Source organism: Musa acuminata, chromosome BXJ1-6, assembly GCF_036884655.1.
Source record: "Musa acuminata AAA Group cultivar baxijiao chromosome BXJ1-6, Cavendish_Baxijiao_AAA, whole genome shotgun sequence".
NCBI classification, from domain to species: Eukaryota; Viridiplantae; Streptophyta; class Magnoliopsida; order Zingiberales; family Musaceae; genus Musa; species Musa acuminata.
The window spans coordinates 43,659,811-43,682,734 of NC_088332.1; the positions used below are offsets into that span (position 1 = coordinate 43,659,811).

Below are 22,924 nucleotides of genomic sequence, written 5' to 3' on the forward strand. Positions count from 1 at the left end.
GGCGCCCATCTCTTCATGCCATGACGGCGTCCATCCGATCCCAGGCCGCATCCACATGCCCGGAGAGAAGGCGACAGCGGAGGAGCCCCGGCGACGACGCTCCCATGTCTTCCTTGCGCGGACACCGGAGAGAGCAGCGTGCACAATTGGGTTCCTCACATACTATACTCTTATCATGAAACAGGACGTGAATGCATGCACGCTCACGCGTCCTATGGATGTCTGCTACCATGACGGTTCGAGCTTCCACGATATATATATATATGTGGTTGAAATCTACAACACGATAAGTGCAGTGTTTAGGAAATATTTATTTTATATTTTGAATTAAAAATAAAAAAGGATATAAGCTGGAATTGGTATGTGTTTTGACACGAACGAGGCTGGATATGATCCCAACGATGCGCGCCCAATCTAATGTACGCGTCACATTGGATCGCACCGGGTCACATTTCGATGCGGTGCACTCCACGTGCATTGCGCGTGCCGAAGGCCCCCACCCTCGCCTTATGAACCGACCGAATGGTGTCCGGCGGGAAGATATCTGAGGTTGCCACGTCGTACGGGCTTCTTTGGGCGGGAATAGTTGTCGCTATGGCGGGAAACGATGGCTACTTTAATTCCCATCGGCTCCCATTTGCTCCGCCCCAGAGAGAGAGAGAGATGGTGGGACTGGCGTACGATTTCCTCGCGAACCCGCTTGGGGCCGTGCGCCTGGCGTTCGAGAAGGCTGTGGCGTCGTCTCCGCCCGACGCCGATCTGGCGGCGGCCTTCAGAGGCAAGGACTGGGGCGCCGTTGACCTCTTCCGCGACTTCCTCTTCGAGCAGGGCGGCCTTTCCCAGGTAAGTCTGTGGAAGAGGGCTGTTGAAACCTAATTCCAGGTTTTTCTGCGACTCTTTAGTCCGATGCCTTTGAACTCCCATGACAAGAGGAAGCAAAACCCTAAATTCTAGGCGTTTCAGTCATTGGCGGCGTCCCCCTTCACCAGATTCGGTTTTTAGGCGCTTTTTCTGAAATCGTTCTTCCTCTTTCTTCTTTCGAAGTCCAGCGCGTTTTATTGTCCAAACCTGGAAAGCCCTTGATTCTTGTTCTTCAGCAACTAACGTAAACCCTAGATTTCTTTCTGTAGGCAGTGAAAATTCTAACTTTTCGAGCTCAGTGATGCAATTACGAGTTTTCTTATACGACGAGCAATTCTTTGACCCTAAATCATCAGGTTCCCATTCTCGATGCATCGACGATACGATGGGTCCAACCCAACACTCTGGTTCGCTTCAGGGGAATGTTGCAAGATATGCTCGGCAATGAATTGTATGTCGGTGCTTACAAGGTACTAGCGTCGCATCGCTTTTCCTTCTTGCATCTGTTTTTTTAATGCTCTTAGCTGTTGTGTTGATCTAAGTCAATTCTTGATTTCTGATAAAGGATGGATCCACTTGGCGGTCAAATAAGTTCACTGACGTGGCTCCTTCTCCTATGCCACCTGCATTTGAAACACAGCTCTGGGAAAGACACCTTTTTTACTGTGTTCCGGTGAGTTTCCGTGATCATTTGTATTAATTTCATGAGAATGGTTTCTATCGACCCGCCATCATGAATGTGTAGTGAGAAATAATACTTGCTCAATAATCTGGTATTGTTCTTTTTTGGGTATTGTGCTTCTATCTTTAGAGTGGAACTGATCATCTGTGTGATACAGAACTCGTCCTAGTGCTTGTAGCGTGTTTTTGAGAAGAAAGGTGGGAAGATAATTAACTTGATGGGAAACATGTGATGGGAAAAGAGGAAATTGAAAGGGAAAATGCTGTGAAATTCCATGCAATACAATGCATCTCGTACTGATCTTGCAAATTTCCCATCAGTTACAAGTTTTTGCATCTGGTTTCCAGGTTCCAGGACAGAATTCATGGACAATGGAGCCTTCCCCCTCTCCAGGTGAAAGAAACATGTCAAGCTCTGCATCCCAACATGGAGTAAAACGTGGAAGGAACACAGAAGATGATATGGACTTAAATGTGATTCTTTGTCTTTGTGCCATATCCCCCTTAATATATTAATTAGTAGCCACCCTATATTGATCTCATGAAGCATTATTCTTTACAGGTATCATATAATGGGGATGAGGGTTCTTCAAACATGAAGAAGCAGGTTAACTTTAAGATTATTTCAGAAATATGGTCAGGAAATTTTGAATAAATGAAATGACATATATTTTCCTTGGCCAATGATAGCTTAATAAGTACATTTGTTGATGCTTAGTGGTTTGACTTGGCATGCACATTTTTGTTGAGAACTGTGTCAAGGAGGTTTTGTGTTGAAACATAAACCACTACTATGATATGTTGACGTTTTTTTAATTGACATATTTTATGTTCGGTTGTCCATAGTACCACTTAAGGATTAAAAACTAGGTCAAATACTAGTTTCAACAATTGGTCTGATTAGTGTGATGCTGGTATATTAGGTGTTGTATTAACCCGTACCACTTAGTATGACCCTAAGATAGCAAAAAAAAAAAAAAGAAAGACATTGATCTATATGGTTCATGGCTGGTCCTTATTCAAACTGGTGAATATTAATAGGTACATATTGGTTTGACCTGCATTTGATTACTTCACTCCACTCCATTTGACTATAAATAACTGCCTCTTGAACTGATTCAAAAAGGCTATTGCATCAGAAAATATACTCATGTCTTTCCATGGAAAATTTAATGTCATTATAATAAATCAAATGGGCATGCTCCAACAATCAGGTCTTCTAACCTAGCTTTGTATCATGCTTGGAAAATGTATGAGGCAGTCATTATAGTGGATTCTCCAAGATTCAGTATATCTAGGTTGAAGGATCAGGGTGCATCGTCAGCATTTATTTTGGCTAAATAGGAGCTATACACCTTGAGTATCTGTTATGCTATCCTACAATCTTAGGCAACCTTGGCTTTCAAGCATATGAGATCCTTTCTTGTAATTACGTTGTCACATTTTGGTTGCTTATTTTGAAATTCTTGCATAACTAGGATTGTGGGTTGTTGATGTGAATGGTTATGCAGTTGAATTTGAATATTACGACATTTATAGAAGTTCATTAACATTTTTAATTTTTGATATGAAAATCATAGTTTCCTTTTCTATTATTAACTGATGGATCTGTTTTTTTTTCTGAGTTTGGCATGAACCACATCAAATCATTGCTACTTCTTTAAAATGGATAACTTTCTTCTCTTCTGCAGAAGGAAGATGAGTCTACATGTCAGTCCTCTGGTTCATCAGAGGACTTGGTGAAACATGGTGGTGACTTATTGCTCAAAAATGGTGATTCAAGTTGTCTTTCATGCTTAGTGAAGGTAAATCTTCTGTAGTTTTCTTGTTTAATTTTTTTAGCTAATGCCTTCAGGATATACCGCATGTTACTTGACAGTCTCAGTGGCAATTGAATATTTACAGATCTATGACATGCCAGAAAGTCATTTAAAGTTGAATGATGTCTTTGAGTTTATTGGTATTTACACATTTGATCCGGAGCTTGCTGGTCATAAGGATAATTCTGATGATCTAATGTACGACCTATTTGAGGACCCAATGGCTCATTTACCTCCCAGTAAGGTTAGTCAACTTATTATGTTTACTTTGTACATTGCTTATCTAACTAGTTGATATGAGTTGTCTTCATTTGGTTTGGCTAGCGATAGAGCATCTGAAGTTATAGATAACTGACTGTAATTTGTGGGAGAAGAAATGCTTTTGTTTCCCATCCTAACTGGAACATCCTTCTGATTTCATTTTCTATCCAACATCTAGTGCAATGGCAAGGCTGTAATGTCCTTTGGTTTAATTAGAATTAATTGATATGAGCTGTATTGGGATTATTAAAATATATGATCCAGATGTTTGCAGCTGTAATTTGTTCTAACCACATGGCTGATTTTGCTGATGTTGTACTGTTGCTTAGATTGTTTAATTAGATGAGCTTTTGATCTGGACTAGAGTCAAAAGTAGAATCTGTCAATATATTATGTACTTATTTGCATAGTTGGCCACTCTTATCAGAAAATCCTTCCAAGTAATCAGGAAGTCTTTTATTTGTCCATTATTATTATGCAATGGTTTGGCCAAACTACAGGAAATCTTTACCAAGTTGTCATGTCCATTTAAGTTCCACTATTTGTCAAATCTGGATCCCCCTGTTGCATTTCAGTAATCAGTGTGATTAGCAAGATTTCATTTAAGTGACCGTTAGCTATTTCTTCTTTAAGGCTGATGTAGATGTTCCTCTTCTTTTTCCCCTCAACAAATTGACCTGTTAAGCTCTACTCCATTCAGGTACCACGTCTTCATTGTTTAATATGTCGGAAGTTGGTTATTCAAGATTTTCTTCCCAATTCACCCGTCATTGAGGTAAAATTCCTACTATTACATTGCTTACATGGATATAATCTTGCAGCAAAAAAAAGTATCCACTGTCTTATATTTTATTAACAATTTTTTTAAACTTTCAAGACTGATAATGTTGACATGGATTTTTTTTTGTGCAGCCTTTACCTAATATGATCAGAAAAATTCGAGAATCTTTACTTTTGCATCTTAGTGCTGTTCTTGGCAATGATGAAGTGGCAGCACAATATCTATTATTGCATCTTCTTTCGAGGGTATATTCTCCATGCGCCCTTTCTTTTTCCTAATGATACTTAAGTTCTATTTACCAAAAATTTTGTAAACTTACACCTTAGTAATTCAATATTGGGTTGGTCTTTTGACATGGGTCTTATTTGATAACCTTCTGAGCAGATCAGAGCTCAGGTTGATGTGATTACAGTGGGCAAGTTGTCACTAAATCTCACTGGTTTTACCAGAGAAAGTGCATCAATATTTGGCTGCCAGCTCACTAATGCAGTTGAGGAACTATTGCCTTTCACATGTGCTATTCCTCTCACAATAGAGTACCTGAACAATGCGACACTTCAACCTAGAAAAGACAACAAGACAGGAAGGTAGGAGATTCCTGGTGAGACCTTCATGATATTGCTTGAGAATGTACAGAAGCCAGCAGAATCTCATTTTTTGTTCTTAATATTAGCACATTGTGAGAGTGACAATAGTGCAATTGTTGTGCTTACTTGTAGTTCCTGATCAGCACAAAACCCTAGTTGTAGCTGATAACTGATGTTTCTCCCTAGTCTAGCTTCTGTAATGCTTTTCAGACTGAGGTCATTTTTGTCTAAATCCTTATTGATAATCATCACATTGTTGTATGTCTCAGACTGGTGGCTGGAGTTCTGCAGCTGGCACAAGGTACTCACCTGACAATAGATGAGACTCGAATGCAGAATGGAACCCTCAACTCGAATGGTGTTGAGAATGCTAGGTTACTTAAGCATTTGTTGGAGTGGCAAAAGGTGAGTTCTGACTTATTAAGATAGCCGACTTCAATAATAAGCCCACGGAATCTTGGTGCTCATCCCTTTACTGTTCTTTGAAGTAGAACTTAGTGTTCAGCTGAACTTCCAAAATTACCAAATTTTGTTGCTTAATTGCCATTTTAACTGAAAATTGATCCATTTTGTTTGCAAGATGAGACTTGTAAGTTGATGACGATGCAGGTTGAATACGACTTCGAATACTACAACTTGGAGATGGCTGCTGATGTCCAATTACTTGTCATCTCAGAGGGTAAATCTAATATCCTTTCCGCAGATTTGGTGTTACCTTTTTGTCCAAAATCTGTTGCTTCAGTAAATGCAACTGGTGAGAAACTTCAAGCTTGGAGATGGTACTTGGCCACCATGAGGTCTCTCCAGCACTCCAGTGAACCTGAAACGAGTCAAGTATGGTTATCCAACCCCGGATTTTATTCTATCAAAGTTATTTATCATTCTGGAAGATGACAATGAAACGACACTCTTGAGTGTTTTTAATTGCATTTCAACAAAAAAAATTGTAGATACTACAAGATGAAATGGTTGCAGCCATGCAGGAAGATCGAAGCTTGGGCTGCTCTGGCCTGACCAGGTTTGTATTAATTGTTGCTCTATCGACCAAACTCTATGATCTCCATTCATCTCAATTCTTCGGTGTCGTTTGCAGATGGCTAACAATGGCTGAACTGATGTCTGCAAGCTTCGGTGAGAAGTGTCTCACCTTGGAGCACTGGCAGATGATAAAGGAACTGGAAAGGCTTAGGAAGGAGAGGCTCCAGTGACATGGGGGTAACCTGGTCAGTGCATTAAACCTCTTGCATACAACGCAATGGTTTTCAACTGTACCATTTTTTCTGTATTCAAGCGTAACATTTTGGGAGTCTTGCAAATCTTAGACGTCTTGATCCTAAAACATTAATGGAGCAGAATTCATTTTGCTGTTCATTAGCTTGAGGAAAGAAGCACTACAAGTGTTTACATGCGTATGATATTACGTAGCTGACTGCCGCGTAAACCTCACAAGCCGAGGTTGGCGGGCCTCAGCTTCTCCTTCCACAATCTTCCGGCGGCTCCAATGCCCTTCTCCACCTCGACCACCGCCACGCCGTCGGTCAACCGGTAAATCTCCATCCTCAGAATGAACTCCTCGTTTTGCCTCTCGACCACCGCGCCCAGTCCCTTCTCGCTCTCCCTCTTCACCACCAAGCCCTCCCCCTTTCCCACCTGCTTGACTCGGTCCATGATCTCGTCTGCCGGCTCGGTCGATGCGAATCGCTCTCGGTTCGACGACGTATCCACGAAGAAGGCCGAGAGATCGAGCCCCGAGGAGAAGGAGATGAGGTCGAAGGCGTTCATCTCCCTGCCACGTCGGCTATGGTGGTGCCTAACCACGCAGCCATCATCGCGGGGCCACGTTGTGGTCGCCCATTGGTCCGCGTCGAGGCCTCTAGCGAACCTGGGGTCTTAGGCGGATGCCATCGATAGAGATGCGGGTGGCGGGATTGGGGTCGAGAAGGCGAGCGATGAGGCGTCGGAGAGCCGGCGAGGTCCACCTGGGACAACGGTGGTGGCCGCGATAGATTTTGTGGTAGAGGGACGAGAGATTGGGGTCGTTAAAGGGGAGGTAATCGGCGTTGAGCACGAAGAGGGTCACCCCGTGTTGTGGGAAATACGGCTGGGTTCGGGTCCGAATGATCAGGGATATTACCGAGCGACCCTTGAGACTGCTGAGGTGGCCGTCTGCGGTGGTCCGATCGTGACGGGGCAACCGTTTCCTCTGGAAGGGAACTTCTCGCCTGGGCACGTAGTGGGAGGCACTTCGTCTTCGTCCCTACACATAGGTCGAGTCGGGAAGCTTAACCTGACCCCTCTGACGATCAAGTTAGTTGATAGTCATAGAGGGTTTTTGTTTTTGTTCTTCCCCCTGCTCCTTCCTGAGCACGAGGGTATTTATAAGGAAGGTTATCGTTGCCTGATGTGCCTGCTTGCAGGGACCAGGATTGTACTCATGGTAACGTCTGATATCGGTGTTGGCATGGCGTGAAGGACCGGGCTCGTGCAGGATGTTAATATGCCTCGGTCGACATTTCGATCGGATTTGGCCAGGCGTTGTCAGGTCAACCGAGGCGCGAGGCGTCATCCAGGCGCAGCTGACGTTAACCCGCGTCCCATCACCATTATTGCCTCATCATCGGGCTTGCGCAGGACGTGGCGTGCCCCGGTTGTCGTCCTGGTCTCCTTCGATCAGGCGCGTCAAGTCGAACCGAGGCGTGGATCATTATCTTGGAGGAGCTGATGTCAACGCACGTCCCATCGCCGTTGTTGCCCTCATCACCCCGCACGACCTTGTGTCCGCCTTCGCCCCGTCGTACCTTCTCGTCTTCTTCCTCGATAGGATTTCCGGCGCCACGTACGCTGGCGTACCGCATTGGGTGTGGAGGGGGTGGTTACCGTCGTTGCCCTCGGAAGAGGTGCGGCCAAGGGCGGCGAGCCCGAAGTCGGAGACCTTGAGGTCACCGGCGTCGTCGAGGAGTAGGTTCTCCGGCTTAAGGTCCCGGTGGAAGACGACTAGGGAATGACAGTAGGTGATGGCGCAGATGAGCTGGCGGAAGATTCGGCGGCAGAGGTCCTCCGGAAGGCGGCCGCGGTCCTCGACACGGGAAAAGAGCTCGCCGCCCTTGGCGAGCTCGAGGACGAGGTACACTTTGGAGCGGGAGGCGAGCAGCTCGTGGAAGCGGACGATGTAGGGGTGCCGGAGCCGGCGGAGGGCTAAGATCTCGCGGATGAATGAGCCGCCGTCTGCGTGGTGGCGAGGGTTGGCAAAGACCTTGATGGCGACGCCGTGGCCCGAGGAGACGTGGCGGGCGTGGTAGACCTTGGCGGAGGCGCCGCGGCCGAAGAGGCGGCCCAGCTCGTACTTGCCGAATATGACCTTGGCAGGCGGCGCACTGCCACTGAAGTCCGTCATGTTTGATAAGGAGGGATGCTGAGATATCAGGAGAATATGCAAGCAGATGATGGCGTCGTTTTCCGACGTGAAAGCAAACTACATTCTATGCATTCTTCTGCGTCACTAACATCTCACTCGCAAAGGAACATGAGAGGAACACGGACGCCTCGCTTAGCTTTGACCTCCTTCCTCACCGTCATCGATTCGCGGACCGAGTACCTACCATCTTTTCCTGGTTGCTTCCTCCACAGCTCTCCGTGGAATTTACGAGAGGCGATCGATGCGGCCATCAAACAGTTGCCGTCGTCTCTACCGGACCGAAGGAGATCACGGCCAAAAGGTCCAGAAAAAGCCAGGCGTACGTCATACCGAACCAGGGGAGGGCAGTTCAGGATGGGTCCTCGGGAAGAAGAAAGCGACCCATCGCCCTGAGAAAGACATTTTTAACTGGACAGCCTGCGGAGGGGGGACAGAGAGATACGGAGAAGACGACGTGAAAACAGAGTGAGCTCCTCCGAAAGTAGCTGTGGAGGTTCCCCGCTCCTTCCTCGCCGCTGCGTCGACGGTGGTGGGAGGTTCTCAGTGTTGATTCAATTTTGCTAGGAGTCGTAGTAGAGGGAAACTCTAAACTGACATCTAACTCCGAATCCTAAATCAAGATTTGGTTCACACTGGTAGTCAAACACCCTCATCTTTATATGTCTTATATATAGCACTGTTCTCCTACGTTAAACCCTGGCGCTCGAGATGCTTCAGATAAGTATGGCGTGGCCACGGCCGGCGAGGGTCATCTTCGGCAAGTACGAGATGGGCAGCCTTCTCGGTGAAGGCGCCTCAGCCATGGTCTTCCGCGCCCGCCACATCACCTCCGGCCACACCGTGGCCATCAAGGTGTTCCGGAAGCCCTGGCGCCGCCCCGGCTCGTCCGCCCCCGTCGATTTCTTCATCCGCGAGATCTTTGCTCTTCGACGCCTCCGCCACCGCCACATCATCTGCCTCCACGAGGTCCTCGCCTCCCGGTCCAAGGTGTACCTCGTCCTCGAGTTCGCGCGGGGCGGGGATCTCTCCTTCCGCTTGAACTCCCGCGGCCACTTTTCGGAGGAGCTCTGCCGCCGGATCTTTCGTCAGCTCCTTTCGGCCGTCGCCTACTGCCACTCTCGCGGCGTCTTTCACCGGGACCTCAAGCCCGATAACCTCCTTCTCGACGACACCGGCAACCTCATGGTCTCCGACTTCGGGTTGGCCGCCCTTGGCCGCTCTTCTTCAGAAGGCGGTAACGGTGACCACCTCCTCAGCAGCCAACGCGGGACGCGAGGATTCAAGGCGCCGGAGATCCTATCAAGGCAGGATTACGACGGGGCGAAGGTGGACATTTGGTCGTGCGGGGTGATCCTCTACCAGCTCAACGCCGGCTACCACCCCTTCAAGGACCACGACAACCCCATGTCGCTCTACCGCGAGATCCACCACCAAGGCCACCGCAGCTTCCCCCTCCGGACGCCACCCGCTCTCCGCCGCCTCATCGCCCGACTCCTCGACCCCAACCCCGCCACCCGCATCTCCATTGATGACATCCTCCGCGACTCCTGGTTCGCCAAGGACTTTGACGCCGACCAGTGGGCGGCCATGACGCGGCCCCGCCGCAACAACCCCGGCGCCGGGCAGCACGACCGCCGGCTTGGCGGTGAGCTCACCGCCTTCGACATGATCGTCTCCTCCCCGGGGCTCGACCTCTCGGGCCTCTTCCTGGATACGGCGTCGCGAGAGCGATTCGCATCGGTCGAGCCGGTGGACAATATCATAGACCGGGTCGAGCAGGTGGGGAAGGCAGACGGCTTGTCAGTGGTGAGGGAGGAGTGGGAGAGGCGGTCGGGCGCGGTGGTCGAGGGGCAAAACGGAGATTTCATGCTGAAGGTGGAGGTTTACCGGTTAACCGGCGACACCTCGGTGGTGGAGGTGTAGATGGAGGCGTGCAGTGGAGCGGTCGGAAGATTCTGGAACGAGAAGCTGAGGCCGGCGTTGGTGGACCGGGTCGGAGACCGCTGACCCGCGGTTTAAACCGGTTTGTTCTTAATTCAACAAAAAGAAAAGTACAAATAAATTATCTCTGTTAGTAATCCTGGTTCAATCGCTTCAAGATTCGTGAGATCTTTGAACATCTTATCCGTTGATGCTTTCTTCTGCAAGAACCCTGCAATGAATCACACAGGTCATCCATGAAGTGGATTGAGATCACAATATAGATCTTTCTGTGATCTAAATTGGATTCTGACTGCAAATGTCAGGTTGGGCTATTCATTGTCCATTTAGTCAAGTTTCAGATCCTTCCATAAACTAATGAACATTTCATGCCGATTCCATCGTCCTCCCACCAATCTTGATTTAAGCTTTTGAACCTAATTGATAAGGGTAAAAATGGTAACATGACACGCCTTGACGTCAGCCATGCCTGGACAACACACTGCCCGAGGAAATGGGCATTAACGCCGACTTAATATGCGCCAGCGTCACCCGCTCCCAGTCAACGGCTCCATCGTCTGACCCCGCGCTCGGCCGAGGCAGAGGAGGATGTCGACCGAGGCTCGCCCATACCCTGCGGCAGTCGGTTCTTCACGCAACCCCAGTGGCAATGTCAAACGCCATCGGAGGTACTGTCCTGCTCTTGCAGGCAGCCAAATCAGGTAACATCAAACTCATTTATAAATACCCCAGAGTTCCAGACGAAGGGAGGGGAACACACACACAACGCCTAAGGGGCGACCCCAAACACTTCTTCATCTGGAACCCTCTCCACATCGCTAACTTGGCCGTCGGAGGGGTCGGGCCGAGCGCCTCGGCTCGACCTTTGTGCAGGTGCCACACCAGAGTCGTCTCTACTCGGCGCCGCAGCGAAGCTTTTCTTCCAACCAGACCACCACGATCGGCCACCGGGAGACCCCGAGAGACACCACGCTAGATCCCCGTCATTCGGACCCCCGAACAAGCCGCGTCGGCCCCGAGGCCACGGCTAAAAAAGTTGTTTACACCAATACTAATCCTCCCCGGGAAGAAGTCATCATCTGATGTACAAATTACTAACTGCTGCGTTATTTCTTGTTCAGTCCCATTTCTTACTTGACTTGGGGTGAGAACTCACATTGCCGAGTCTCAAAATCATCCATCAAAGTTGGTGTGTTCTTGAAGAAGCAGAATACGAAGATATTTCAGGTTATTTTTTGCAGTGCAAGACAAACAAGTATAGTGATTGCATACTGAATGCAGCACAAGAATGTGTGACAGCAATCCTGTCTTCAACCACTACTCATCCCATCCTTTTCAGCTCACTATATTTTTGTTCCTCCAACGACTCCTTTTGGTATCATGGAGAGCCCAATGAGCTACTGGAAGGCAGATGGAAGGCCACATCTTGCAGTGACAGATGCATTAACAACTACTGCTTCCTATCTCTCTCACATTCCTTCCATGAACTGCACCCAATTTGATTTGGAGGTCAATTGCCACTCCAACTAATACCAAGAAACAGATCCATGGCAAGTCAATTGATATATCCGTAGCTGAACTCCTCCCCCTTGTCATCATCACACTGTGAGCTCATGTTGAAATGTTCATCCTTTGGCAACGTAGAACTGCTCCTTTATAAGGTCAGAAACCTTTGGCCAACAGCCCACACACATTGGCTATGCTCTTCAACATGATCTTTCTTTAGTTTTCATTCTGTCCTACATATCAGAATTCCCAGTAAGCCCAGCATTCATCTCTCTCTCTCTCTCTGATAGCTGAGGATGATCTCGAGTAGCTCAGAGCTTCCAAAACCATGCCTCCAGATCAAGCAAGATGGCAAGGTCTACTCCAGGCTGCTGTCCACGGAGAGCTCCATGGCCAATTCTTCCTTTAGAGTCTACTACGGGGTGGCTTCAGGAGCTGTGCCATTCTTGTGGGAGTCTCAGCCTGGAACGCCCAAGCACACCATATCGGTGGCCGACCTGCCTCCTCTCACTCCTCCACCCTCCTACTACTACTGCAACATCACGGGGAGCAAGAACTCCAGGAGATCCGCCAAGTCCGGTCTCCTCCAGACCATACTCCCCAGGCTGGGCTTGGGGAAGCCCCACAGGTCGCCGTCCTCCCCGTCCATGTCGTTCTCGTCATCTTCCTCGTTGTCCCTGGCCAATTCTGTCAGCTCCGGTCATCGCAGAAGACCCTTGAGCCCAAGGTCGTCCTTCTCATGGACGGGCGACGGCGATGAGGAGTCCACTGACGGGTCCCGAGCACCAACACTCTGCTTCGGGGCGAGGCACAGGGCGGCCTCTCCGCGGTGCTCATGAAGAAGTTGATGTCGCCGGTCACCGGTATGTGCGCGCGGCGAACTCTGTGGTGTGAAGTGTTCATCTTGCCTTGGAATAATAATCTTGGCTTGAAAGTTTGTATGAGCAGTGAGCACAGCTCATGCTCTTTCTTTAGATCTTAGATCATCTTTACTCTCTACCACTGTCATCTTCACTTAGGTTTCATGTAATCGTGACAGTATAAATTGGAGTCTTGCTGTTTCAAATGTGATGGTAATAGCTTTGTTCACCATCCAGCTTTGGAAGAACATGTGGGTTGGTTGTATCCTAGTGTTGTTGGCGAGGAGCATACTACTACTTGAATCAATGTCAAATCATATCACTCCATGGTTCTGTCATTGGTAGAATCATTAAAATCATATATATCAACATCAAGAATGATGAAGATAGAAACAGCTTCCTGCTCTGCTCTTCTTCTTCTTCTTCTTCTTATTCTTCTTCTTCTTCTTCTTCTTTTATATATTCTACTCTGTTCAGAGACTTGCTTGGTTAAATTTGATGCAAGTTTATTGGTGTTTGTCCCTCTCCCTGTGGAAGAGATCCATCTTCTCATGCATTTTTTGTTGGTCTGATGAAGAATTCTAATCTGCAAAGAACACATTTCAAGTTACATCCAGCTAAAAACTCATCCTTTTAGCAGCACATTAAGATCTCAAATGTCAAGCTAAAGAACCATGCTTTCCTCAAGAAACAAACCACAAAGAGTGCCGCAATTGAAGCAGAAGCTTCAGCTTGTCACTTCTCCAACCTCCTTGGATTTGTCACACACACACCATCTGCTTGGCAGTCTTTAAATTCAACCAGCTTGAGGAAGATACTCCATTGATGTGTCCAGAGAGTAAAAGGTTCTCAGCAAGAATGGCCATCCAGCCATTTTGTTTCCCACCATCTCTTGGAGACTTGTGAGTCAATGCAACCAGACAAGCCTAAGTAATCTGCAGGAGAGAAGGAATTCTAAGACAGCTTAACTTTTCACTCTGGGAAAGACGGAAGGAATCGAGACTCGTATTCCACCGAACACAAACATGTCGTGCATTGTTCATTCTCATAAACAATGAACAGTCGAACAAGGACAACACCTTCAAGAAATGTCTCCCTCAGGACATGTACTGGACAACAAAGGATCAAAGTTTAGGGTAGCTTCTGTATCATTTCTTCTTTGAAATGGATGTGTTGTGTGTTCTTGAACTAGCCATTAATTTGACCCAGCAAGCAAGAGAAAGGGGAAATGTTTTGTATCCATGTTGCGTGTATCCTCTACCAGCTCACATCGAAATGTCTCAACTCATTCTGATCCTACTGGTAATCCTCATTTTATAGTCACAAATGTTTCGTCTCACCTAACACCATTAGATTTCATGATTTGAAGCATTTGGTTCAACAATCTCAAGAAAACTTCATTCCAAGTGATTGGTTTCTTGAAGCTTTCAAATCCTCGATACAAAGAAGAGATTGCAGCTAACGAGATTCTTCCCAGAGGAATGATATCTCGAGGCCAATGATTTGGTCCACAGTGGCAAGAACACCACCTTACAGGAACTCCCCCCACCCTCTGTTGGCATGGCTGGGACAGGGGAGATGTTCCATCTTGCAGTCAACGAAAGAACGAAGAAGAGGCCAAGTCCTGTCCTCCCCACAGTTTGATTTCTGTGGAGGCGTCTACGAAATCTATGAATGCATCTTCTTTGTCAGTATTATTTGTGCTCACCCTTTTTGTCGGCTGGATTCATATCTTCATGTCGATGCCGCCGTCTAATGTTCATCCTTTGTGCATTCTCCTTTCATCTTCCTACATCGATGGTTAATGATCCGAAGTCTTACACATGGATCTTACTCGATCAAATCCTATCAAAATAGACCGAACGTCACTGTTAAGTCCTAATAAAAATATTTTTTTTTAATTTATCTTAATTAATTAAAATATTATAAATATGGATACGATCATTTGAGTCTCATAAATAATCTCTTTAAATATTTAAAGATAAAATTATACGCATCGACTCTCCTTCGACCTCTTATCATGGAGTCTCGTATATTGAATATGTCCCTTTATATATATAACGTGTGAAGTTTCTAATTTTTATATTTAATATTATTTTTTAAGTTAGGAGCATTTTGATCGAGCATATCCTTCGTATAAATCTTGTAGCAATTTTTTATATTGGATTAATCGTGTTGAAAAATCAAAATCTTTTTGTTTTTTCTCATTATTTAGTAGAAAATTAGAAATATGTTTTTTTTATAGTTATCGAAATTATAAAGGCCGTCGCGGAGGTCGGGGCCGGTCGCCCATCCTTTGCACGTTGTTCGAACCGAGTTGAAGAAAGAAATGGCGGCGGCGGCGGCCGCGGCCGCTTCTTCCCTTCGAGTCCCCATCTACCCCTGGCTCATTCCAAACCATAGCTCCCGCATCCTCCTCACCCGATGCCCTGCAATCTCCCTCCAAAACCCCCTCTCTAACCCTAGATTCTCCACGGTCCTCTGCTCCTCGGCTCCTGATGAAGGCGGCGGCGGCGAAGGGAAGCGGTGGGATTCCTTTCGCAAGAAGAAGGTGGTCATGCGTGTCGGGTATGTCGGCACCGATTATAGAGGTACCTACCCATGATTTGCCTTCGTTCTTTTGTCTTTCCCCCTTTCTTTTTCTTCTTTTCTTGCGTTTTATTCGAGTAAATTATAGGCTTGATTGTTCGGGCATGCCTTTGTAGGTCTTCAGAAGCAGCGAGATGCTCATGCTTTATCGAGTAAGACCATGAAGACCGATTCTTTTCTCCCATGTGTATTCATTGGCGTTGCTTATATAATTCCAATTTGATGTTCTCGTCCAATGCGAGGAAATATGTGAACCGAATTGTAGATCCTTAAGGATTTATGAAGAATGAATAACTTGAATTTGTGGGTGATGATTACGTTAAATATCAGAAGTTAGGTCTAACATCGTCCTATAGTGTTGGTGCATTGATGTAATACAAGTGCATTTCATTTCCCTGAGAAAGGTTACAACTGTTACAAAGTTCCAGTGTTCCCTACTGAGATTTGTTATCTTGCATTATTGGCTAAACTTGTGTCACGTAAGTAAAACCAAAAGATGATCACCCTTGACTTTGTGGTGTATCCATTATTGTAGTATGTTTTGACTTCTTAACCTGAGGGTTCAAATGGTGCATATCATCCAAGTATGCTAGGTGACTTTCTGTTTATCTGTTTCCCTCCTTTTTCTAATTGAAAACTCAATGTAGAATTGTTCAAGAACATTGTCTTTTGCATGTATAGGACGTGAGATGCATTCACAAACCATGAAGTTTTAAATAATTTTCTTTTTTTCTACCTATTTGCATGGTTATTTCACATGGTAAAAATAAAAATGCATTTATAGTTATTTTCCTGGCGAGAATCCATTGCGACTTCCATGGTATCAATAAATTATAGGACCGAAAATTGGCTAACTAAGATTGCTTCTAGACTTCTACTTTAACTGTTAGGTCAGAGTATTGAGCTCATAATGTTTTTAGCTATTCTCTTTTTAATTCGACAAATTAATATTACTGGATTTATAGTCTTCTCGTTGATGTATTTCCATCATTATTATTATGTTCAAGGAACTAGAGATTTTGGTCTGTTTCTATTTATTGATGCAACTTCAATTTCATTGAGTAAGACTTCTCGTATCCCATGTATCTGTACAAGAGTCAGCATGCATAACTAAATAAGGTTTGCTGCTGTTACATCTAGTTGATCCCCATGCCCTTTTCCCTCCTTTCGCTTTCTCCCTCCTTTTTTCTCGCTCTTAAACATCTTCCTACCCTTGTCCTGAGAAATTTTCGATTTAGGAAACCAGAAAAATCAATTCAATATGTGAAAATTTACTCTCTCCAAATTTATTGATTATCGGAAACATTGTCGTAATCTATTATTATTTCTTTTGTGCCCCTATAGATGCTCATTTTCATGAGACTATTTTATTATTACCCTACTGCACCTACATGGACAGTTTTCTCAGTTACTGTATAGGCTTAGTTGGACAATAAGAAAGTAATCCATTAATTTTTTATTACCTACTCCGAAGTTTGTGTCTTATGGCAGTTCCTATTGTTTCTGTAAGCCTAGTTACTTAGTTTACTGAAGTGTTAATAACTTGGAATGAGTTGAATTTGCAAATGTTTCCAATCTTACCATGTAGCAATTGAAGCTGAGCTGGAGTCTGCCATTTATAAGGCAGGGGGAATTCTTGACAGTAATTTTGGACACTTGCACAAAGTTGGGTGGGCCAGGAGTAGCAGAACTGACAAAGGAGTAAGGCTCATCACATGGCATCTTAAAATGATAGCTAAGTTAAAGAAAACTGAAATATTACTTTGTATGGGATATTTCTCTAAGATTTCTTTTGTCTCTTTTTTTAGTTCTTTTTATCAGCTTAACTGCATTTCCAGCCACTGTCAAAGTTTTTTTATTTCTTTACGAGTATGGATGCATGAAACAGATTTCATTGAAAGTCATTCCAGTTATTTTGAGTCTTTCTCTGCCCCTATTAGCTTTTCCATATGCAGTTGCACCTTAGCAGTATGATTTCCAACATGGGTTGATACTTAGGACTGTATAGCTCTATGTGAAACATTGTCTTTGACTCTTTGAGGAAAGACTTGGTATATATGCTGAAAGTCCAAGCTAATTGTTATTAATAAGTTTTTTTTTCAAAGTTCACGAGTTCATACTTGAACATTATGACACTTGTTTTTAGACTTGTGAACATTTGCATGACTTCTTCATTGGTTTATGCTGGACGACCTTGTTACAGTGACTAGAAGGCTCTTTGTATGTTTTGTTATCACAAAAATTTTAAAACACATTTATTTTTTACGGAGTAAAAGTGTTCACAACCCAATTTGAACAGCATATTTGAAGTTTTGGCCATCATGTTTGAGCTATGATTGCACTTATGAACCTATGTAAATGTAGAATGGATGCACCACTTAATCGCAGTCACATATTTGTTGCAAATCACAAGCGTTTCATTATAATCCTAATGCAGCTCTATTTGAGCGACTGAGATGGTTTCAATCATAGTTCATCTGTGAAATGATAATATATAGTATTAGTTTATCCTGTTTATTTTATTTGTTAGGACATGAAGGTATGCCATCAGTTCTCCTTGACTTTCACTAGTGATGGTCACTTCATTAGTTGTTTTACCTTGGTTGGGTGTTTAGGCTGGGTCATGTCAGAATACTCAATTTCTTACCTGGTCTACACTCTGATATATTAGGTTCATTCTTTGGCCACCATGATTTCATTGAAGATGGAAATACCTGAACATGCATGGAAGGAGGATCCTAGTGGCATTGTGCTTGCAAATTATGTTAACTCTAACTTGCCCAGTAATGTCAAGGTTTTCAGTGTTTTACCTTCCCAAAAGTATGTTTGTGCTTGTGAGAAGGTTAGGGTGAAAATTTTTGCTTGGCTTACTTATGAACCTGTTATTCATGGGTGTTGCTCTTTTAGGCGTTTTGATGCAAGAAGGGAATGCACTCTCCGTATGTACTCGTATCTCCTTCCTGCTGAAATTATTGGTATAAAAAATGATTGCAGCTCTGCAGAAGTTGCTGAACATCTATCTGAGTTTGGCAATATTCTCAAAGGTTTTGAGGTATGAATTTGTTGCTGGGCAGGCTTCTTTGTGATATTATATGTTTGCTTTGTGTACTTTTGCTATTACACTTCTCTTCTGTTTTTTAAACTCCTCGTTTATATTCTTGATTCCCAGTTCTAAATGTCTCAAGATTCTCAGTCTTTCAGTTTGCCTTGACAAGTAGTGATCATTCTGTTCTGGCTAATAATTATTGACCATAAATCAGCTATTGATATCCTGAGATGTGTCGTGTAAAATGAGAGGTGTTATTTTGTTCAATATTGCCTGGATATATGTACGTATAACCTAATGAATTTATTGGCAAGAACACCTTTGTTATTCTACTGCATAATAATACGATAACATATTGAAGTTGGGGAGCCTTGAGGCTTTCAGTTTTTACATTTAGAATGTTCAAAATTCTTTCAGTTTTCTGTCAAATTTCTCAAGATCAGTCAATCTGATTAGAGTCTCTTGCAAAGGAACAGTGGTATGCTAGAATCTTGCCTTGGATAGTGGTTGGAACATTAGGACTGTGCAGTACGCACTTTGAGAAATGGTGTTATGCTTGTTTATGACATAACTATCGTAGCTTTCTTCAGTGAGGCATAGCATGTAAGCACACTGGTATTGAGTGATTCTTATGTGTGTTAGTGCATTACAAACTATTGACACTGTAATGTTGACTATTATCTAGATTGGTATGCTTCAGTCTTGAGCTTGAATAGGTACAATACCTGATTTCTTGTGTGGTTTACCATGCAGGGAGAACATCCTTTTCATAACTACACTGTTCGTTCCAAATATAGGAAACCACCTCCTGGTAAAAGAGACTCGAGAAAACGATCAAGATTGACCGAGGACAAGTTGGCCTCGGGAGTTGAGGACGGTGATGATGTTGGAAATTTTCCAGTTGAAGATGTTGCAAAAGATAAACCTGAAGAAAATTTCATTTTGTCATGTAACACTGATTCTGATGAAGAAGTATATGAATCATCCGAACAAGAATCAAATCAAATTAAGAATTTTGGAGTTCCTTCCCCAGTTCGTGCAAGATGGCTTCATGAGCCTGATGAAATGGATAGACTAAATGCATCCCACTTCAGAAAAATCTTTGGCTTCTCTTGCGGAAATCTGGAGACATCATTGGGAATTAACTATGTTGAGTTGTCAATATGTGGTGAATCCTTCATGCTGCATCAGGTAAGGATATGCTCTTTACTGCTGCACATCACCAAGTGATGTTCTACATTAATTTCCTACTAGACTCTGGGTAGCCAATGGATGTTGACCCTTGACCATCACCCCACTCAAAAAATACAAAAGCAAAACGGTATTTTGTTGGATGCATGTCGTCAGCTGTTATTCTTTTTTACTCTTATAAATCAATTGGCAAAATGTTTTCCTGTTATTGCTGAGTAGACTTGATTAGTTGTTGGCAAGGTTATGACTAAATTATTTTTCATTTGCATGGTTCATATATGCTGTCTCACTTGTATTACTGTCATGCTCATCGTAATTTTGGACCTTTTCTCGATGGTCATAACATAGTGGTCAACTTGGGAAGGTTAGTAACTGAATGAATGACAATTCTACTGTTGTTTGTCACACTTATTTATGATAGGTATAGAAGATTTGTTGTTTACCTTCTTTTGCCAGCTTCTACCAGAAAAAGTCTCGTGCATTAACTATAATGTTGCTAAAAGGGAAACCTAGCCTAAGAGTTTTGGTAATTTGGACTTGATATGACTATATATGTTGCTAAATGGGTCTTATATATCAAACTTAAGGAAGTTAGCTACGAATGGAAAATATGCTTCGATTTGCTCATGCATGCTCAATTGAGCAACCATGTGGGATGCCCACATACATCATATAAAAAGGCACAGTTTCCTTTTTCTGTCTCTGTATGGACAAATCTTAGATGTAAAATCACCTTACTAATTTTTTTCATCGACAGATCCGGAAAATGGTTGGAACTGCAGCGGCGGTGAAGCGTGGATTGCTACCTAAAGATATCATAGAAATGTCACTGGCCAAATTTTCTCGAATTGTTCTGCCACTTGCTCCTTCTGAAGTCCTAATCTTAAGGAGTAACCGCTATGCTATCAGAGGCCATCCTGGAAACATAACTCGACCCGAGATGCAAACGATGACTGAATCTCAAGAAATTCAGGGAGCAGTGGATGAATTCTACTCTTCCGTTCTCTTGCCCAAGGTCTCCAAATTCCTAGATCCATCAAAATCGCCATGGCAGGAGTGGGTGGATAACTTGGAAACATACACAAGCATTTCGGATGAAGAACTGGACGAAGTTAGGAAAGCATGGAATGTGTGGAAAGAAGGTTTCTCAAAAGCATGGAATGTTGATTAAATGATGAATTATGTATCATTTCCCCCCTTTTTTAGTAACCAAAATTTTGACCCTTTGTACCTGATCCAGTTTTGCATTAATTTGCTGTAACATCATCATGTATACTCATGTCTACTTGAGCTATTCATTGATTACTTGGTTTCAACGCTGTGGTTACGAGAAAAATACATCAATACATGAATCTTGATGAGTCCATTCGGCTTAAATTGCTTCATTAGTATCAAATGTGCTATTCTGTTCATCATAAATTTGCATCGTTATATGAAATATATTCGGACGATAAATGTTTTTTCGCTTTCGAGCATAATATTATTTCTAGTTATATGAAGGATTGAAGCTCTGATGCAGACAATGTTCTCATTCATTGAAGATCTTTAGAGCCCATTCCAAAATGTTACACGAGAATGATGTCTTCATCAGGCTGCTTCACTGCTTCCATGGAAACTCTCGACGGCATGTAGTACTGCTGCTTTCACCACTTGAGCATCCACGCTTTCACCCTGATTCATACACATCGTATCCAAAACGAAAAGGTAAATGTTTTGTGACGTAAAGCATCTATTTACTTGCCATTCATGCCATGCACAAATGCATATAAATATATATATGTGGATATGTGTTGCAAAGTTGAGGATTAAGTTGAATCAAATCTCAATCCAGAATGTTGCACTTAGGGATTCAACTCCACGTAGTAGCATTCATCTTACTACAATGGTATGAAATCCAGCAAATCATTTGGTATTAGCAACTTGAAAGCTACAGATGTTTGAGAGCTTATCTTACTTCTCTTCCAAACAATTCAAGAAGAAAGGCATTGGTGCAAGATGCCTTGGCTTCCACCACACTGAGCCCCAAGCTCTCGATGGCCTCCAGAACAGCCACAAGCAACCCCGGACAACTCTTCTCGGAGAACACATTGATCAGGAATCCCTTCTTTAGTGTCTCAACAGTCACCTGTAGAAGTATTTGTGGAGGTATGTATGAGGCTGAGGGCAAACTAAACGAGATGACTGCAAACCATGCTTACAGAAGGCAAAGGGTTGTCGTGAACAATGCTATGTGCAGATTCAATCTCTTGATTCAGTCTTTGGATCTTCTGCTTCAACTCTTTGATGTACTTGGAGGCATCTAATATGATCGAGGATTTCCTCAGCTGCCAAACACAGAGAATATTGTCTTCTTCATATCACCGTTGAAGATAACCAGTTTGTCATTGCATGCACACAAATGACCCTAATTCAACTTTGCTAGGAACTCAATTTGACTCCACGGGAACGTTTCTTGATTTCTATGAGGCTGGAGATGTTGGTCACCTTTTTTGAGGGTACGTTGACATTTCTGGATTGCAGTGATAGAAGTAAACAAAGAGAACTCGAGATTGATATATAACAGCTGATAACAGCCGATAAGGAAAAGGTGTATTGGTGGATTAGATAGATTCATGTGTTGCACTATTCTCATTCAAAGACGAGAGAGAGAGAGAGAGAGAGAGAGAGAGAGATGCATAGATAGATATGCCATCATACATGGGAATGAATACGAGGAAAGATACTTGAAGTTTCGGAGGAATAAGGGATCGGACATGGTACAATAAGAATGTTCCAAGGACTTACTCAATCTAGGCATAAAGAGATCGAAGACTGAGAGAAACACGCAGTAACCATTACATAAGATGAGAAGAGAGAGAGAGAGAGAGAGAGAGAGAGAGAGAGAGAATTACTGCATGAGAGTTCGTGAGCGAGCGAAGGACTTGCAGCTTCTCATGCAGAGCGGCTCTGTTGTGCTCCCTCGATACCATCTTTCTCTCTCGCTACACACACACAGAGGCTTGAAGAGAGGAGGACGGAGGGAGTTCCACGCACATGAGACTCACTGCCCTCCGTGTTCTAAATATAAGACAAAAAGAGGTAGTGAACTCCCTAAATCGCCCTTCGTCTACAAAACCAATACAGTAGTAGTTGACGCATCCTTACAGTAATAAGATAGATCATGAATTCTATACGGCCAAGCAGCGTGTCCAAATCAATAATCCAATCCCACAGATCTTACAACCCTACAGATCATCCTCTTCCCGGGAAACCAACAACATCGATACCCCATTTTGAAGGCTCACAGATGCTGCCATACATGGGTGTATGACACCAACATCGAGTCCCTCCCGTCCCCATTACCCCACAGAACTGTTGCTTACGATAAAATGGCTACTGTGTTCCG

The 22,924-nt window shown here is 44.0% G+C and overlaps 5 protein-coding genes and 1 pseudogene across 6 annotated transcripts; 4 read left to right on the forward strand and 2 right to left on the reverse strand.

Annotated features, from left to right (window-relative positions):
- The first annotated feature begins 559 nt into the window (after positions 1-559).
- LOC135677193 (mini-chromosome maintenance complex-binding protein-like) lies at positions 560-6,360 on the forward strand. The gene is made up of 14 exons (XM_065189222.1): positions 560-843; positions 1,218-1,331; positions 1,427-1,534; positions 1,891-2,016; positions 2,105-2,149; positions 3,234-3,347; positions 3,448-3,606; positions 4,324-4,398; positions 4,536-4,649; positions 4,789-4,991; positions 5,261-5,396; positions 5,601-5,825; positions 5,942-6,009; positions 6,085-6,360. Exons 1-14 carry the CDS (start codon positions 595-597, stop codon positions 6,197-6,199), a joined length of 1,851 nt encoding a protein of 616 aa, XP_065045294.1. The 5' UTR covers positions 560-594; the 3' UTR covers positions 6,200-6,360.
- Positions 6,361-6,403: 43 nt separating this feature from the next.
- LOC135677194 (CBL-interacting protein kinase 29-like) lies at positions 6,404-8,432 on the reverse strand (annotated as a pseudogene).
- A 697-nt stretch (positions 8,433-9,129) lies between these two features.
- LOC135677568 (CBL-interacting serine/threonine-protein kinase 14-like) lies at positions 9,130-10,329 on the forward strand. The gene has a single exon (XM_065189933.1). The coding sequence runs from the start codon at positions 9,130-9,132 to the stop codon at positions 10,327-10,329; it is 1,200 nt and encodes a 399-aa protein (XP_065046005.1).
- Positions 10,330-11,861: 1,532 nt separating this feature from the next.
- Positions 11,862-13,022, forward strand: LOC103989679 (uncharacterized). The gene is made up of 2 exons (XM_009408605.3): positions 11,862-12,008; positions 12,144-13,022. The coding sequence occupies exons 1-2, from the start codon at positions 11,961-11,963 to the stop codon at positions 12,690-12,692; spliced, it is 597 nt and encodes a 198-aa protein (XP_009406880.2). The 5' UTR covers positions 11,862-11,960; the 3' UTR covers positions 12,693-13,022.
- Positions 13,023-15,014: 1,992 nt separating this feature from the next.
- LOC135677195 (putative tRNA pseudouridine synthase) lies at positions 15,015-20,855 on the forward strand. Of its 2 annotated transcripts, XM_065189224.1 has the most exons (7): positions 15,015-15,304; positions 15,419-15,454; positions 16,891-17,003; positions 17,974-18,122; positions 18,210-18,354; positions 19,102-19,539; positions 20,297-20,855. In XM_065189224.1, exons 1-7 carry the CDS (start codon positions 15,043-15,045, stop codon positions 20,708-20,710), a joined length of 1,557 nt encoding a protein of 518 aa, XP_065045296.1. In that variant the 5' UTR covers positions 15,015-15,042; the 3' UTR covers positions 20,711-20,855. The 2 variants fall into 2 exon arrangements, with proteins under 2 accessions (XP_065045296.1, XP_065045297.1); XM_065189225.1 differs by lacking the exon at positions 15,419-15,454.
- Positions 20,856-21,017: 162 nt separating this feature from the next.
- Positions 21,018-22,557, reverse strand: LOC135677196 (transcription factor SCREAM2-like). The gene is made up of 4 exons (XM_065189226.1): positions 22,431-22,557; positions 21,738-21,863; positions 21,494-21,664; positions 21,018-21,210 (listed from the first exon to the last, which is right to left on the reverse strand). The coding sequence occupies exons 1-4, from the start codon at positions 22,506-22,508 to the stop codon at positions 21,127-21,129; spliced, it is 459 nt and encodes a 152-aa protein (XP_065045298.1). The 5' UTR covers positions 22,509-22,557; the 3' UTR covers positions 21,018-21,126.
- Between the last annotated feature and the right edge of the window lie 367 nt (positions 22,558-22,924).

What these genes read in the sequence shown, in the direction of transcription:
- LOC103989679 (XM_009408605.3), top strand. Translation starts at nt 11,961, where the DNA reads ATGTTGAAATGTTCATCCTTTGGCAACGTAGAACTGCTCCTTTATAAG. An exon ending in TAGAACTGCTCCTTTATAAG is followed by an intron (nt 12,009 to 12,143) that starts GTCAGAAACCTT and finishes TCTCTCTGATAG; the next exon opens with CTGAGGATGATCTCGAGTAG.
- LOC135677196 (XM_065189226.1), bottom strand. Translation starts at nt 22,508, where the DNA reads ATGGTATCGAGGGAGCACAACAGAGCCGCTCTGCATGAGAAGCTGCAA. An exon ending in CGCTCACGAACTCTCATGCA is followed by an intron (nt 21,864 to 22,430) that starts GTAATTCTCTCT and finishes TGTGTTTGGCAG; the next exon opens with CTGAGGAAATCCTCGATCAT. An exon ending in ACGACAACCCTTTGCCTTCT is followed by an intron (nt 21,665 to 21,737) that starts GTAAGCATGGTT and finishes ATACTTCTACAG; the next exon opens with GTGACTGTTGAGACACTAAA.
- LOC135677193 (XM_065189222.1), top strand. Translation starts at nt 595, where the DNA reads ATGGCGGGAAACGATGGCTACTTTAATTCCCATCGGCTCCCATTTGCT. An exon ending in AAGATGATATGGACTTAAAT is followed by an intron (nt 2,017 to 2,104) that starts GTGATTCTTTGT and finishes TATTCTTTACAG; the next exon opens with GTATCATATAATGGGGATGA. An exon ending in CCAATTCACCCGTCATTGAG is followed by an intron (nt 4,399 to 4,535) that starts GTAAAATTCCTA and finishes TTTTTTGTGCAG; the next exon opens with CCTTTACCTAATATGATCAG.
- LOC135677195 (XM_065189224.1), top strand. Translation starts at nt 15,043, where the DNA reads ATGGCGGCGGCGGCGGCCGCGGCCGCTTCTTCCCTTCGAGTCCCCATC. An exon ending in GTAGCAGAACTGACAAAGGA is followed by an intron (nt 17,004 to 17,973) that starts GTAAGGCTCATC and finishes CTGATATATTAG; the next exon opens with GTTCATTCTTTGGCCACCAT. An exon ending in AGTGTTTTACCTTCCCAAAA is followed by an intron (nt 18,123 to 18,209) that starts GTATGTTTGTGC and finishes TTGCTCTTTTAG; the next exon opens with GCGTTTTGATGCAAGAAGGG.
- LOC135677568 (XM_065189933.1), top strand. Translation starts at nt 9,130, where the DNA reads ATGGCGTGGCCACGGCCGGCGAGGGTCATCTTCGGCAAGTACGAGATG.